This window comes from Coregonus lavaretus (assembly GCF_964263955.1).
Source record: "Coregonus lavaretus genome assembly, contig: HAP1_SCAFFOLD_419, whole genome shotgun sequence".
Lineage (NCBI taxonomy): Eukaryota > Metazoa > Chordata > Actinopteri > Salmoniformes > Salmonidae > Coregonus > Coregonus lavaretus.
In genome coordinates this window covers 340,318-357,261 of record NW_028160234.1, presented here as the reverse complement: position 1 = coordinate 357,261, position 16,944 = coordinate 340,318, and the positions used below count along the sequence as shown (strand labels likewise).

Genomic DNA, 16,944 nt, shown 5'->3' with positions numbered 1-16,944 from the left:
AGCGTCCGCATGGCCCTAAATCACACCGTTGCCTCGTTTTGTATCACATTCCAATTATAAAACTGGGGGGGGGGGGGGCATAAATGCAATTTCAGAATGTGGTGGTGGGGGGGGGGGACATGTCCCCAGTTAATGTTGCGCCTCTGATACACACACTCACAAGGTTAAACACAAAGCCGTCACAAAGCTTTCACTTGACGACTGTCAGCCTCTATTTTCTCTGTCTTGCTGTCTCTTTTGCTCCATCGCTCTGCACTCCACTCCTTCACTGCTACAGTTTGCTCGGTGTTGTCGTCGTGTAAATGTCAATGCCATAATCAGTGCCCCTCCCCGCGGCGATCTCTGGACGTCGTCCCCAGCGGTGGCACCGCATTACAGATTAATGACCGACGATAACGTTTTTCAATTAGCACACACACACACACACTGGCTAGATCTCACCACCACCACAGACTCATTTTCAGCGCAGGACGCTGTTTAGTACACAACACCCAGGAATCAACCGTCTCGGGGAAAATAATATTATACATCAGAGAAGATAACATGGAGATATTAGTCTGTTTGACCCCTGAACTACGACCCTAAACCCTCTCAGTATTGTCCATAATCTGGTTGTGTTACTAGAATGAAAACCTAATTCTCCAACAAGGAGAATTCCAGCCACAGTTTCAAAAAATCCAAAATATATTACAATAAAACCAATTGATTGATCACAGATGCAGAAGCCTCTGGCACGTTATGTCTCTTCATCTCCCTCTCTATCTCTCTCCATCTCTCTCTCTACCCCTTTGTCCTACATCCCAATATATCCCTCCTGTTGTCTCCCTTCCCCCCCCTCCCCCTCTCTCTCAAATCACCTACTGTAAATAGCCTATGGGGCCTGTGGGTGGCACAGCAATGCAGGCATCGGGCGTGTGTGTGTGTGTATATGTGGCAGAGCAGGGCAGGCAGGCTGATGATTGGTACCAGGAGAGCACTAACCATGATCATATCAATAAAAGGACATCTGCTCTATGTAGAGCTGCAGAGTGGAGGAGAGGAGAGGAAAGGAGGCTAGAGGGGAGAGAGAGAGGGGAGGAGAGGAGGAGAAGAGAGGGGAGAGAGAGGGGGGAGGGGAGAGAGGAGGAGAAGAGAGGAGGAGAAGAGAGGGGAGAGAGGAGGAGAAGAGAGGAGGAGAAGAGAGGGGAGAGAGAGGAGGAGAAGAGAGGGGAAGGAAGGAAGGAGAGGAGATGGAAGGAGGAGAAGAGAGAAGAGGAGAAAAGAGAGGAGGGCAGGGGAGAGGAGGGCAGGGGAGAGGAGGGCAGGGGAGAGGAGGGCAGGGGAGTGGAGGGCAGGGGAGTGGAAGGCAGGGGAGAGGTCTACTGCAGTTGGCCCAAGGATTAGAGGACCAGAGTCAGACTAGATGAAGGAATGAAGAGAGTGAGGGATGGAGTGAGGGATAGAGATAGACATGGAAAGAGAGGAGTTATTTCAGTTGGTAGAGCATGGCGCTTGCAACACCAGGGTTGTGGGATCGTTTCCCACGGGGGGCCAGTATGAAAATGTATGCACTCACTAACTGTAATTCGCTCTGGATAAGAGCGTCTGCTAAATGACTAAAAATGTAAAAATGTTCAAATCCCCCATTATTAACACTGTCCAATATACTGACAGTTTGATATTTGATCGTGTGTGTGTGAGAGTGGGGCTTTGGTAACATTTTCTCCCAGACATTTCCAAATCCTTGCCCTATGCTGGTAACTATGGATACCAGAGGATTATCAGGTATAGTATGTTAACATCACACCCAAATTAGTCTTCTGTTGTCTTTCTGAAAATATCTCTGGATCGTAGTACATTCTTACACTTGATTTGTTGTATTTATTTGTATAATTATTTTTATAATTATATGATAGAATAATGTCTGTGTGTGCATTTATAATGGATACATTAGGAAAGTAGCATAAGTACATATTTCATGATTCAAATCCAGTGTAGGCTAAGACAAAATCTCCTATCACTATTTTCCCCATTATCGTATAACCACATCAAATATACTGTTGTGTGTGTTAATATATTAGTAATACACTAGAAATGTAAATATCTACACAGCTCTTAGATTAAAATAAAGACTAAGTGTGCGTCCGAAATGGCACCCTATTCCCTATATAGTGCACTACTTTAGACCCAAGCCCTTTGGGCCCATATATAAGATCGTCTGTATGACTACATAAGTAATACAATATATGTTTATGCGCTACAGAGCTCCTAGATCAAAGATAGGCTATGCTTAGTTAAAACTAAAGGGAGAGGGGGGATATCCTGGTCAGTTGTAGAACTGAATGCATTCAACTGAAATGTGTCTTCCGCTATATCAATTTGGTATTTTTCATTGCGTTCTCTAGTTGGTTATACTCTAGTAGATCATCAGAGAAGTGTGTGGTGATATACTGCCATCCAGTGCTACTGTAAGTACACTCTTAGAAACAAAAGGCTGTATCTAGAATCCAAAAGGGTTCTTCGGCTGTCCCCATATAGGAGAACCCTTTGAAGAACCCTTTTGGGTTCTATGTAGAATCCTTTCCACCGAAACCCAAAAGGGTTCTTCAAAGGGTTCTCCTATGGGGACAGCGGAAGAACCCTTTTCGAACCCTTTTTTCTAAGAGTGTAACGACTTCTCTATTCTGGATATTTAATACACACACAGTCTCTGTTGGTCCATTGTACACAGGGAAATGTGTGTTAGTTTTTGCTGTGACAGTAGCCAGGCGCACCACACGACAACAGGACAGGCTGGGAGCAGCAAATAAGACTATCAAATGGATATTAAAACCTATTTTCAGGGAGACACTATTTTATTTTCCTTTTTTCTTTGTGTGGATCCTTGTCTCTGAATATGGTAGTCAGTGGGCTTTATTAGTATTGGGGGTGGGGTGGTGGTAGTATGATTTTATCCCTCTTTAAAGAGAGGGGGAAGGGGGTTCAGATGCTGGTGAAGGGGCGAGGGGGCGAGGGGGAGGGTGTGTCTGAGTATGTGTGTGTGTACGTGCTTGTGTGTGTGTGTGCACACTTTTGTGTTGTGTGTGCCTGTGTTCGTACGCTTTTGCACGTGCGTGTGTGTGGTCTCCGAGCTTTCACGGGGTGGTAGGGGTTGGGCTGAACCTATCACACAGAGGGGGATATATTATGGTTTATGGTGCAGGTTCCATATAAATCCCAGTTTCATTAAACAGCCTGAAATCCTGGGGTTTGGGATGGTTTTACCCTAAGGCCCCACGGGAACAAGGCTGCTCTCTCTCTCCTCTCCTGGCTTTCTCTCCTCCCCTCTCCTTTCCTTCTTTCTATCCTATCCTCCATCTCTCCCCCACTCATCCTCCTTTCATTTGCTTCTGTTGTCCTCTACTCAGTCATTCTCCCTCTTTACCCATCTCTCTCTCTGTCTCTCTCTCTCTCTCTCTCTCATTGACTAAGAGCTGTCATAGCTCATAGACTCCGTGACCTCTTCTCTCCCCTGGACAAAACACTGTACTGACATGTTCAGGTTAAAAGTCACACACATTCAGGTCAAAGGCCACAGAGAAAACTGACAACACGTTCAAGGTGGAAGAGAGAAAATCATATCTTTATTGAAATAAATAAAACATCACTAGACATAATCTGAAGCAAATCATTGATACTATTACAGTTGAAGTCGGAAGTTTACATACACTTAGGTTGGAGTCATTAAAACTCGTTTTTCAACCACTCCACAAATTTCTTGTTAACAAACTATAGTTTTGGCAAGTCGGTTAGGACATCTACTTTGTGCATGACACAAGTAATTTTTCCAACAATTGTTTACAGAGAGATTATTTCACTTACAATTCGCTGTATCACAATTCCAGTGGGTCAGAAGTTTACATACACTAAGTTGACTGTGCCTTTAAACAACTTGGAAAATTCCAGGAAATGATGTCATGGCTTTAGAAGCTACTGATAGGCTAGTTGACATCATTTGAGTCAATTGGAGGTGTACCTGTGGATCTATTTCAAGGCCTACCTTCAAACTCAGTGCCTCTTTGCTTGACATCATGGGAACATCAAAAGAAATCAGCCAAGACCTCAGAAATTTTTTTTGTAGACCTCCACAAGTCTGGTTCATCCTTAGGAGCAAAAACGCCTGAAGGTACCGCATTCATCTGTACAAACAGTAGTACAAAGTATAAACACCATGGGACCACGCAGCCATCATACCGCTCAGGAAGGAGACGCGTTCTGTCTCCTAGAGATGAACGTACTTTGGTACGAAAAGTGCAAATCAATCCCAGAACAGCAGCAAAGGACCTTGTGAAGATGCTGAAGGAAACAGGTACAAAAGTATCTATATCCACAGTAAAACAAGTCCTATATCGACATAACCTGAAAGGCCGCTCAGCAAGGAAGAAGCCACTGCTCCAAAACCACCATAAAAAAGCAAGACTACAGTTTGCAACTGCACATGGGGACAAAGATCGTACTTTTTGGGAGAAATGTCCTCTGGTCTGATGAAACAAAAATAGAACTGTTTAGCCATAATGACCATCGTTATGTTTGGAGGAAAAAGGGGTATGCTTGCAAGCCGAAGAACACCATCCCAACCGTGAAGCACGGGGGTGGCAGCATCATGCTGTGGGGATGCATTGCTGCAGGAGGGACTGGTGCACTTCACAAAATAGATGGCATCATGAGGAAGGAAAATTATGTGGATATATTGAAGCAACATCTCAAGACATCAGTCAGGAAGTTAAAGCTTGGTCGCAAATGGGTCTTCCAAATGGACAATGACCCAAGCATACTTCCAAAGTTGTGGCAAAATTGCTTAAGGACAACAAAGTCTAGGTATTGGAGTGGCCATCACAAAGCCCTGACCTCAATCCTATAGAAAATGTGTGGACAGAACTGAAAAAGCGTGTGTGAGCAAGGAGGCCTACCAACCTGACTCAGTTACACCAGCTCTGTCAGGAGGAATGGCCATAATTCACCCAACTTATTGTGGGAAGCTTGTGGAAGGCTACCCGAAACGTTTGACCCAAGTTAAACAATTTAAAGCCAATGCTACCAAATACTAATTGAGTGTATGTAAACTTCTGACCCACTGGGAATGTGATGAAAGAAATAAAAGCCGAAATAAATCATTCTCTCTACTATTATTCTGACATTTCACATTCTTAAAATAAAGTGGTGATCCTAACTGACCTAAGACAGGGGATTTTTACTAGGATTAAATGTCAGGAATAAAGAGTTTAAATGTATTTGGCTAAGGTGTATGTAAACTTCCGACTTCAACTGTATATTCACCAAGTAGGTAGACGACATGTAATAATAACAATAATATCATAGTCATTTACCTTCTCCATGATGACACTGTGTATTAGACTGACAATAGGTTGGATAACTTGTTTTGGCAGCTTTAGATCAGGCAGTATAGAAGAAAAACAAGATGGCGGCTACAGTCTACAGACCCAATACAATGTCTGCGTAGTCGCTGCCATACCAGGATTCAAACACCCATTTTTCCATTTCAACATATAAAAATACTATGTCCAAATGAAATACAATTATATATATTACAATCTGTTAAGTATTTACCGTTTTGTATCATAATAAAAAGGGCTACATTAGGCTACATAACGCTAAGTAATAAAAAAATCTAAGCAAAAACATTAAATGTTAAACAAATGTTATGCACCTTTCTGTTTTAGTTTTACAACAATATAAATAAAATATTATCAAAGGTACTTTTCTGTGTGGAATTCTCTTTTGCTTATTTCATAATACTGCAGATGTGGTAGACGGAGACTGATTGGACCAGAGAGAGATAGTAGGCGGGGTTTACTCAATTATACAATTATTACCAATTACCATGACAAATATTAAGGACGTTTCTGGCTAAAATCAAACTGGCACATAGCCTCCAATGCCCCTCACCTTTTTAAAGTAGGCCAAAGGGCCTTAGCTGCTCTCTAAAATGCACCCCCTTCCCCCATCTGAACCCTCAAACACCCTCGTTATGAGACCGGCCACTAGAGGGGAAACTGGCATTGCAGCCCAGTGAAATATACACATAGATTAAATGGTAAACTAGCAAAGAAGAGCAGCAGTTTCTCATTTAACAGGAAGAAACCAGAGAAGTGTTTCAATGTTTTCCTGTTGCCAACATGGCTGCCATGCATCACACAGGTTCCTCCACTTAAAATGTTTTGAGCACTTGTAAAAGCGGTGTACAATACAGTATAAATCCAAATAATGACCTTTCAATATAACATTACAAATGTGAGACCACAGTTGACTTTCTTTAGGTAATTGCTGATGAAGATGAAGATGAAGAAGATGAGGTTGGTTGGTTTCGTGTTGGTTGGCCGTCCTTGCCAGGGAAGAACTGTCCTATATTACAAACACTGTTGTCCACAACACACAGACAATGTCCATGTTTTATATATATATACAGTGGGGGAAAAAAGTATTTAGTCAGCCACCAATTGTGCAAGTTCTCCCACTTAAAAAGATGAGAGAGGCCTGTAATTTTCATCATAGGTACACGTCAAGTATGACAGACAAAATGAGAATTTTTTTTCCAGAAAATCACATTGTAGGATTTTTTATGAATTTATTTGCAAATGATGGTGGAAAATAAGTATTTGGTCAATAACAAAAGTTTCTCAATACTTTGTTATATACCCTTTGTTGGCAATGACACAGGTCAAACGTTTTCTGTAAGTCTTCACAAGGTTTTCACACACTGTTGCTGGTATTTTGGCCCATTCCTCCATGCAGATCTCCTCTAGAGCAGTGATGTTTTAGGGCTGTCGCTGGGCAACACGGACTTTCAACTCCCTCCAAAGATTTTCTATGGGGTTGAGATCTGGAGACTGGCTAGGCCACTCCAGGACCTTGAAATGCTTCTTACGAAGCCACTCCTTCGTTGCCCGGGCGGTGTGTTTGGGATCATTGTCATGCTGAAAGACCCAGCCACGTTTCATCTTCAATGCCCTTGCTGATGGAAGGAGGTTTTCACTCAAAATCTCACGATACATGGCCCCATTCATTCTTTCCTTTACACGGATCAGTCATCCTGGGCCCTTTGCAGGAAAACAGCCCCAAAGCATGATGTTTCCACCCCCATGCTTCACAGTAGGTATGGTGTTCTTTGGATGCAACTCAGCATTCTTTGTCCTCCAAACTCGACAAGTTGAGTTTTTACCAAAAAGTTCTATTTTGGTTTCATCTGACCATATGACATTCTCCCAATCCTCTTCTGAATCATCCATATGCACTCTAGCAAACATCAGACGGGCCTGGACATGTACTGGCTTAAGCAGGGGGACACGTCTGGCACTGCAGGATTTGAGTCCCTGGCGGCGTAGTGTGTTACTGATGGTAGGCTTTGTTACTTTGGTCCCAACTCTCTGCAGGTCATTCACTAGGTCCCCCCGTGTGGTTCTGGGATTTTTGCTCACCGTTCTTGTGATCATTTTGACCCCACGGAGTGAGATCTTGCGTGGAGCCCCAGATCGAGGGAGATTATCAATGGTCTTGTATGTCTTCCATTTCCTAATAATTGCTCCCACAGTTGATTTCTTCAAACCAAGCTGCTTACCTATTGCATATTCAGTCTTCCCAGCCTGGTGCAGGTCTACAATTTTGTTTCTGGTGTCGTTTGACAGCTCTTTGGTCTTGGCCATAGTGGAGTTTGGAGTGTGACTGTTTGAGGTTGTGGACAGGTGTCTTTTATACTGATAACAAGTTCAAACAGGTGCCATTAAGACAGGTAATGAGTGGAGGACAGAGGAGCCTCTTAAAGAAGAAGTTACAGGTCTGTGAGAGCCAGAAATCTTGCTTGTTTGTAGGTGACCAAATACTTATTTTCCACCATAATTTGCAAATAAATTCATTGAAAATCCTACAATGTGATTTTCTGGATTTTTTTTTCTCAATTTGTCTGTCATAGTTGACGTGTACCTATGATGAAAATTACAGGCCTCTCTCAATTTTTTAAGTGGGAGAACTTGCACAATTGGTGGCTGACTAAATACTTTTTTTCCCCACTGTATATATTTTCCTTACAGTGTGTTCAGTAACTCCTCTTCAGCTCACTGCGCTTCACAGGTGTAGTACCTCAACGACTCTACACACACTCCTTGCAGCCGCACTCCACTGCTTTCTCCACGTCCTGGGTGAAGGAGGTTCCGTCGTCGCACTCAAAGGTGTAGCGCCGGCGTCGCACCCTCAGTGGGGCGCAGCACGCAACCCCGGCTGCCGCCCCGCCACCCTGGCAGCCCCCCCGACACTCCACCCAGGAGAAGGGCCGCGTCGTCTGGCAGTTGGTGTGGCCGCGATGCACCCGGTGGAAGTCACGCACCGCCTCACCGCGACACGCTGACTCAACTAGAGATTAGAGGTCAGAGGTGAGAGGGCAGAGGTTAAAGAGGCTGAGTAGGGTGACATCATCAAACACAGTAGTGGTTATTAATGTATCGTCACAATATTGTTTTGAACGTTCTCTTGAGGACTGGTGCCCGACTGAACGTTCTTCTCAATGCATTCTCAATTGGCGCTTATGAACATTATTTCTAAAGTTAATTAGTTTGTCATCATTGTGATGTCGTCAGATTGACTTTAAAATGTAGTATAACGCTAGCTAGCAAAGCGTGAAGGGAAAGCACCTACTTTTTGCTAGCTAAAGTTAGCATAGCTAAATATTACTTTACGAACTTTGCTAGCTAATGACATTTGTCTAAATCGTGACGACATAATAATGAAGGCAAAGTTGATTCCTACTAATTGTTTGTCTAATGTAGCAATGGCATCGTATCTCCAAGACCAAACAATCTCTAGCCCCCTGTTAAGAATGACTGGGCACCACTCAACGTCTTGAGAACGCTCATAACAATGGCGTGACGGGACCGAGTGAAAGAGGTGCAACCCATGAATATAATCCAATGTCTCTCCCTGTCACACACACACACACACTCCACCCTCCCTCCACACCTCTCCCCCTCTGTCATAACCTGTATCACAGGTGTTCTCTCCCCTCTCCTCCTATCCTCTCCCTCCATCCTTACCTGTGTCGCATGTGTCCCCAGTGTATCCCGTGTCACAGAGACAGTAGGCCGATCCTCCCTCAGTCAGCTGACAGTGGCCATGTTGGCAGAGCAGCACTGAACACGGCTCGGCTGGCACCGCTGGTACTGGTGGTGCTGTTAGCGCCCCCTGTTGATTACACAGGGTGGCGCGCCAGCCCTCATCACACTCACACCTGTACGACTGAACATCCTGTACCACACACACACCCCTCACACACCTGGGAGAGATGGAGGGAGAGATGGAAGGAGAGGCGGTGATGGAGAGAGGAAGAGAAAAATGCTATAAGAAAAAGACAGTTGGGAAAGTACTCGGACAACACAATCAATTAAACCACTTAATGAGTTACCCCCAAAACAAATCAACATGATAAAACATATGATAACAACCAGCCACATAGACCCACCATAAACCACAACAGACTACAGCCCTTCACCACACACTCTCCAGTCTCCCATCCCCAACCACACGTACTTATTCCCCTGGCATGGGTTAGCCGCGGTTGCCGGGGCAACATCTCCCCCAACAAGGCCTCCTCCGATTGGCTGATCACAGTGTGGCCCACTCCAGTCAGGCTGGCAGTGGCAGAGGGGTCCCTGGGCACCGTCCGGTTGGCAGACTCCGTGGAGGCAGAACAGTTTCCTGCAGGGCTGGCATCCTGGTACCACCCCCGGCTTCAGCACATCAAACAATTTGAATTTGAATTTGAAAAATACTTTATTATTGACGCAGTGTGGAAATGTGTCTTTGGCTTAACAAATAAAATACTAAAACAAATATTTCTGCAACTTCTCGCAACTAGGTTTCTGGGAATATTCCAACTGGAATTTCTGGAAAACCTGGGAATTTGGGGGAAGTTACCAGAATTTTCCTTCCCGTCTCCCACCATACCTTCATAGTGGTCTGGGTGAAGTCCTGCAGCTCGTGGTTGATGTACAGATTTCTGATGCAGCCGTGGAAACTGGAGGAGTTGAGGGGCTGGAAGAGACTCAGAGAGGAGTAGGAGATCTTCTCTGGCATACCTGGAGAGGAGAGCGAGAGCGAGAGAAAGAAGCAGGAGAGGATAAATAGGTTAGGAGGAGAGAATAGAGTGGAGAGGAGAAAGAGAGTGACGGAGAGGAGATGAAACCCATATGTCAGGTCTACTACCACCAATCCCCCCCCCCCCTGGTATTTCCTGTACTGGATATTAATATTTAACAGGGTGGGGTTAGGGCCTGAACCTAGCTCCCAGATTATGTGTGTGTTTTACGTCTTACCCCCCACGTATAGCGGTGCCTCTCCAGACAGAGGTGAGACCCCTCCCAGACTGTCCAGGGTGGTGGGTGCCCCCCCGTCCACAGACAGGTTCACCATCCGGTCGAAGGTCACCAGCTCCACCGTATGGAAATGCCCGTCGTTCACCGTCTCAGCGCTACGGCAACACCAGAGGTAAGGGGTTAGAGGTCAGAGGTTAGGTGCCGGTGATATTGTATTGTGTTCTGATAGTCGGTGTTTGTGAATAGAATGTAGATGATGCTGGTGTGTGCGTGTGTACCTGTAAATATAGTGTGTGTGTGTGTGTGTGTGTGTGTGTGTGTGTGTGTGTGTGTGTGTGTGTGTGTGTGTGTGTGTATGGGCAACCGCAGGGTGCATGTGACGCATCTAGTGCAGTAGTGCCTAGGTAGAGGTAAGTTGCATGCCCGCTTACCACGTGCTTGCATACTCTCGCTTACAGCTCACTGCTGCCGGCTAGCCCTTGTGGTGAATTGGGGACAGCTGCACAAGTCTCCCTTTGCTGGTACAAAGCCTCTCCATGACCAAGACTCCTGTCGGACCTCCGCGCGGCGGAACACGTTAACTGGTTGTCTTGAAACTCCAGGCTAATCAGCAGGGGATCTAAGAGCAGCAGTGGGCCCCAGAGATGCATCTGTACAGGCCCACCTCTGTGTGGACACGTCATGGCAGCCATCAACCACTGTCCCGCTTTCTTGTGGGTTAGTCTGGTACGACAAAGGCTAGGGGAGCACACCCTGAGAGAAGCAGCGTGCTGGCGGCGCGCGGTAGGCGGACACCGACAGACTGGGGATCTGGCAGCCTCATGCTGCTGTGGAAGATCCTGGTCGTCCTGGGTTTCCCCCCTTGCCACTGGAATCCACCTTCCTACAGTGAAGATGTGCTGTTGGGGATTGCGCACCCTCAGCGGCACTTTAAATAACTTCCTTCGCACAGTTATCCACTTCTGACCTCAGTGAAGCCATCAACCGGAAACCGGACTAAAGTCTGGCGGCGTTGGGGTGTCTGATGACGGGGTCAGGAGTGAATGCACCGGGAGCCCTTAAATCAGACCCAGTGGCACAGGGCTATTATGGTCGCCAGCAGTAGGGACTTGAGTGGCAGCTGCTCTCGGCAGACCCCTGTGTGACTGAGCATCCCTATTTAGGAGCCACACTGCTCACCCCAGCTGAGGAGAGGCCTAGAAAAGGTGGCCTAAAAATTGCCCACTCACTCCATCCTGGATAGGCTACCGCACCTATCGGGAGTTCCACTCAGCGGTCGGAAAATGCTAAAGAAAATAATTCCCCTGAAACTGGCGACATGGAACATCAGAGCTCTTTTGGACACTGACGATAATAGCGATAAACCCAATCGGAGAACAGCTTTGATTGCTGCAGAACTAATGCGCTACAACATTGACCCTTGCTGCCCTGAGTGAGACCAGGTTCCTGGATAAAGGTTCCCTGAAAGAGGAGGGAGAAGGCTACACCTTCTTCTGGAAAGGTTACCCTCCGGTTGGACAACATCAGCACGGTGTGGGACTGGCAATTAAGAACAGCCTTTTACCCAGCCTCACCGAAACACCTGTCGGCATAAGTGAAAGACTCATGTCTCTCCGTATCCCCCTATCCAAGATGCGTTATGCTACTCTTCTCAGTGCATACGCGCCAACGTTACCATCTGACAATGAGCCAAAGGACTGCTTCTGTTAGTCACTAGATGAGGCCCTTCACCGTATCCCCGGGAATGACAAGATCTTTCTGCTGGGTGACTTCAAAACTAGGGTGGGACAGAACAACAGGATATGGAGCGGAGTGCTAGGTAGGCATGGTGTTGGCCAAGTCAATGAGAACGGCATGAGACTGCTAACTCTATGTGCAGAGCACAATCTTATTGTCACTAACACCTTGTTCTACCAGAAGAACGTATATAAAACATCATGGATATACCCACGCTCCAAACACTGGCACCTGATCGACTACGTCATAGTGAGACGTTCTGACACTAATAACGTCCTGCTGACACATGCCATGAGGGGTGCAGAATGCTGGGCAGATCACCGTATGATTCTGGCTAAACTCCAGGTGAGAATACGTCCCCCCCAACGTCTGCAGAAGTCCAGTAAGAGGCGTCTGCACTGTACCTGGCTTGAGAAAGCTGCAGTAAGGGACGAGTTCTGTCGCTCTCTCGCTGAAAGGCAGAGGGAGACTGAGCCTCTTCTAAGCACAGAGGATCCCATGGACCAGAAGTGGGCATCTATTAGCTCAGTGCTCTATCAGGCAGCGGCCCACTCCATTGGCTACAGAGGTAGGAAACATCAGGACTGGTTCGACGAGAACTCTGACACCATCACAACCTTACTGGACAATATGCACAAAGCGCACCGGGCTACTCTCAACAGCTCTACATCTGCTACCCTCCGCCAGCAATGGCGTGCATCATGCAAGGAAGTACAAACAACCTTGCATGCTCTGCAGAACGAATGGTGGAAGAATAAGGCACAGGAAATCCAAATTTATGCCGACAAAAACGACATGCACAATTTCTACAACTCTATCTATGGCCCTAGAAGTCGCTCCATCACCCCCCTGAAAACAGCTGATGGTCTGACTCTCTTGAAGGACCAAAACCAGATCCTGATGAGGTGGGCTGACCACTTTGACGCACTACTCCATCAACACTCTCCTACAGACCACTCCATCCTGGAAGAACTGCCTGTCCGTCCACCCATTCAAGACCTCAACCATTCGCCAACCTTCCAAGAGGTGTTATCAGCTATCCATTCTCTCAAGAACAACAAGGCTCCTGGCGCTGACAGCATCCCGGCAGAGCTACTTAAGAAGGGAGGTTACTTCTGCACCAGAACGCTCCACCAGTACATCACAGAGGTTTGGTACCGGGAGGTCGTCCCCCAACAGTGGCGGGATGCAAACATTATCACTATCTATAAGAACAAGGGTGACAAGTCCATCTGCGGCAACAGCCAGGGGTCCTGGCCAAGGTGATGCTACACAGGCTGGTGAACAACATCACAGAGGAACTGCTGCCAGAATCACAATGCAGCTTCAGAAAGAACAGGAGTACGGTCTACATTATATTCACGGCACGGCAACTCCAGGAGAAGTGCCGTGAACAACATCAGGACCTTTTCTTGGCCTTTGTCGACCTCTCCAAGGCCTTCGACACTGTGAGTAGGGAACTACTATTTGGCTGTCCAGACAAATTTGTCAACATCCTTTGCCAGTTCCATGATGGGATTATGGCTCAGGTGGCCATAGGAGGGCAGGAGTCAGTGGCCTTTGGAGTAAGCATCGGTGTGACGCAGGGGTGCATGCTGGCACCTGTACTCTTTAACATCTTCCTCCTATGTGTCACCCAGCTTCTCCACAAGGAGTTTGAGGACAGTAGCAGGGTTGCGGTGGACTTCAGGCTGGATGGAAACCTATTCAACATCAGGAGGCTCCAAGCAACCACCAAGGTTTTGACGGAATGGGTTCTTGAGCCGCAGTATGCTGATGACTGTGTTCTTGTGGCCCACAGTCCAGAAGACCTTTAGTCCGTCCTTGTAGCAGCTGTGAGGGTCTATAGCAGGATGGGACTGTCTATCAACACCACCAAGACAGAGGTGGTCTGCCAATGGAGATCCAGCCCTCCACCCACCATGCCTGTCTTCACCATTAAACACAAATCACTGGCAATAGTCCCGTCCTTCAAATACCTGGGCAGCATCCTCTCAGAGGACTGCAGCATCGACCTCAAAATTCTAAATAGGATCAAGCAAGCATCAGCTACCTTCGGGAAACTCAGACGCAGGGTCTTCCAAAACAGCGATCTCCACCTCCACACTAAAGTCGCCGTCTATCAAGCCGTCTGCATTACCACACTGCTTTACAGCTGTGAAGCCTGGGTCACTTACAGCCGCCACAACAAGCAGCTAGAGCGATTCCACATAAGATGCCTGCAGCGCAGCCTGGGAATCACCTGGTGCGACCGTGTGCCCCATACAGAAATACTTCCTAAGACCAACTGCAAGAGTATGGAGGCCATGGTCACCCAACACCAACTGCGCTGGCTTGGGCATGTCATTAGGATGTCTCAGGAGCGCTTGCCACGGAAGATCCTGTATGGCCAGCTACATCTTGCCCGGCGGTCTGCAGGGGGGCGGATGAAGCGCTACAAGGACCAGCTGAAAACGTAGCTGAAGAAGTGCAACGTCAAACCCACAGACCTGGAGGACGCTGCTGCCGACCGTTCCACCTGGCGGCAGCTCAGCCAGAGCGGTGTACAGAGGTGGGAGGAGGAGAGGAGCACAAAGAGACAGCAAAAACAGCTCAGGAGACATACAACCATGCTGCCCCCGCCATTACAGACATACAACCATGCCTGCCCCCGCCAACACAGACTGAGACATACAACCATGCCTGCCCCCGCCAACACAGACTGAGACATACAACCATGCCTGCCCCCGCCAACACAGACTGATACATACAACCATGCCTGCCCCCGCCAACACAGACTACATATGCCCCACCTGCAATAAATCTCGGATTGGACTCTACAGTCACCAAAGAATTCACTGTTAACTCAGAAGTGGAAGTCATCATTGGATACGATGGACTACCGTGAAGAAGAAGACGAAGTGTGTGTATGTGTATATAACATGCAGAAGGTGTGTGTTCCTGTAGACAGTGTGTGTTCCATAGTGTGTGTTCCTGTAGACAGTGTGTGTTCCTGTAGACAGTGTGTGTTCCTGTAGACAGTGTGTGTTCCATAGTGTGTGTTCCTGTAGACAGTGTGTGTTCCTGTAGACAGTGTGTGTTCCATAGTGTGTGTTCCTGTAGACAGTGTGTGTTCCATAGTGTGTGTTCCTGTAGACAGTGTGTGTTCCATAGTGTGTGTTCCTGTAGATAGTGTGTGTTCCTGTAGATAGTGTGTGTTCCTGTAGACAGTGTGTGTTCCATAGTGTGTGTTCCATAGTGTGTGTTCCTGTAGATAGTGTGTGTTCCTGTAGACAGTGTGTGTTCCATAGTGTGTGTTCCTGTAGACAGTGTGTGTTCCATGGTGTGTGTTCCTGTAGATAGTGTGTGTTCCTGTAGATAGTGTGTGTTCCTGTAGACAGTGTGTGTTCCATAGTGTGTGTTCCTGTAGACAGTGTGTGTTCCATAGTGTGTGTTCCTGTAGACAGTGTGTGTTCCATAGTGTGTGTTCCTGTAGACAGTGTGTGTTCCATAGTGTGTGTTCCTGTAGATAGTGTGTGTTCCTGTAGACAGTGTGTGTTCCATAGTGTGTGTTCCTGTAGACAGTGTGTGTTCCATAGTGTGTGTTCCTGTAGATAGTGTGTGTTCCTGTAGACAGTGTGTGTTCCATAGTGTGTGTTCCTATAGATAGTGTGTGTTCCTGTAGACAGTGTGTGTTCCATGGTGTGTGTTCCTGTAGATAGTGTGTGTTCCATAGTGTGTGTTCCTCTAGATAGTGTGTGTTCCTGTAGACAGTGTGTGTTCCATAGTGTGTGTTCCTGTAGATAGTGTGTGTTCCTGTAGACAGTGTGTGTTCCATGGTGTGTGTTCCTGTAGACAGTGTGTGTTCCATAGTGTGTGTTCCTGTAGACAGTGTGTGTTCCTGTAGACAGTGTGTGTTCCTGTAGACAGTGTGTGTTCCATAGTGTGTGTTCCTGTAGATAGTGTGTGTTCCTGTAGACAGTGTGTGTTCCTGTAGACAGTGTGTGTTCCATAGTGTGTGTTCCATAGTGTGTGTTCCTGTAGATAGTGTGTGTTCCTGTAGACAGTGTGTGTTCCATAGTGTGTGTTCCTGTAGATAGTGTGTGTTCCTGTAGACAGTGTGTGTTCCATGGTGTGTGTTCCTGTAGATAGTGTGTGTTCCTGTAGACAGTGTGTGTTCCATAGTGTGTGTTCCTGTAGATAGTGTGTGTTCCTGTAGACAGTGTGTGTTCCATAGTGTGTGTTCCATAGTGTGTGTTCCATGGTGTGTGTTCCATGGTGTGTGTTCCTGTAGACAGTGTGTGTTCCATAGTGTGTGTTCCATAGTGTGTGTTCCTGTAGATTGTGTGTGTTCCTGTAAATAGTGTGTGTTCTATAGTGTGTGTACCTGTAGATAGTGTGTCCAGGCTGACTACCAGGGTCGTAGCTGACTCTAACGTGTCCCTCATGGAGCTCCACAGCCATTGGCTTGTTGTCTCCATTATACAGCAGGATACCGTTATCCTCTGCTGTCGACACCTAGGGAACACACACACACACACAGGTCAGAATGTGTGTGTGTACACACGTGTGTGTTTTCCTTTGTGTGTGTATGCACATCTGTGTGTGTATGTGTGTGTCTGTATCTATGTCTGTGTGGGCACGTGTGTGTGTTTTCCTCTGTGTGTGTGTGTCTGTTTATAAGTGTGTGTGTGTGTGTGTTAGTGTGTGCGTTAGGGTGACTACATGTCCTAGATTGTGTGGGACATTTTGTCCCGCATTTTGTCCCTTTGTCTTGCAACTAAACAATAATGTCCCGCATTTTATCAACAAATTAAAATAGCACTAATTTACAAAAAAAGGTTGATTGGTCCTACTCATTAGATGAGACTTGACATTTCAACCTCTCTTT

The 16,944-nt window shown here is 46.7% G+C and overlaps 1 protein-coding gene across 1 annotated transcript in view; it reads right to left on the bottom strand.

Moving 5' to 3' along the window:
* Window positions 1-8,122: 8,122 nt before the first annotated feature.
* LOC311122003 (slit homolog 1 protein-like) overlaps window positions 8,123-16,944 on the bottom strand; it is a gene marked incomplete at both ends in the record, with an annotated part of 76,767 nt that continues 67,945 nt past the window's right edge. The window contains 6 exons of the mRNA XM_084196434.1: window positions 8,123-8,382; window positions 9,060-9,298; window positions 9,553-9,752; window positions 9,970-10,100; window positions 10,338-10,492; window positions 16,441-16,571. Of these exons, the coding sequence (XP_084052560.1) occupies window positions 8,123-8,382; window positions 9,060-9,298; window positions 9,553-9,752; window positions 9,970-10,100; window positions 10,338-10,492; window positions 16,441-16,571 (1,116 nt within the window). The remainder of the gene's footprint in view (window positions 8,383-9,059; window positions 9,299-9,552; window positions 9,753-9,969; window positions 10,101-10,337; window positions 10,493-16,440; window positions 16,572-16,944) is intronic.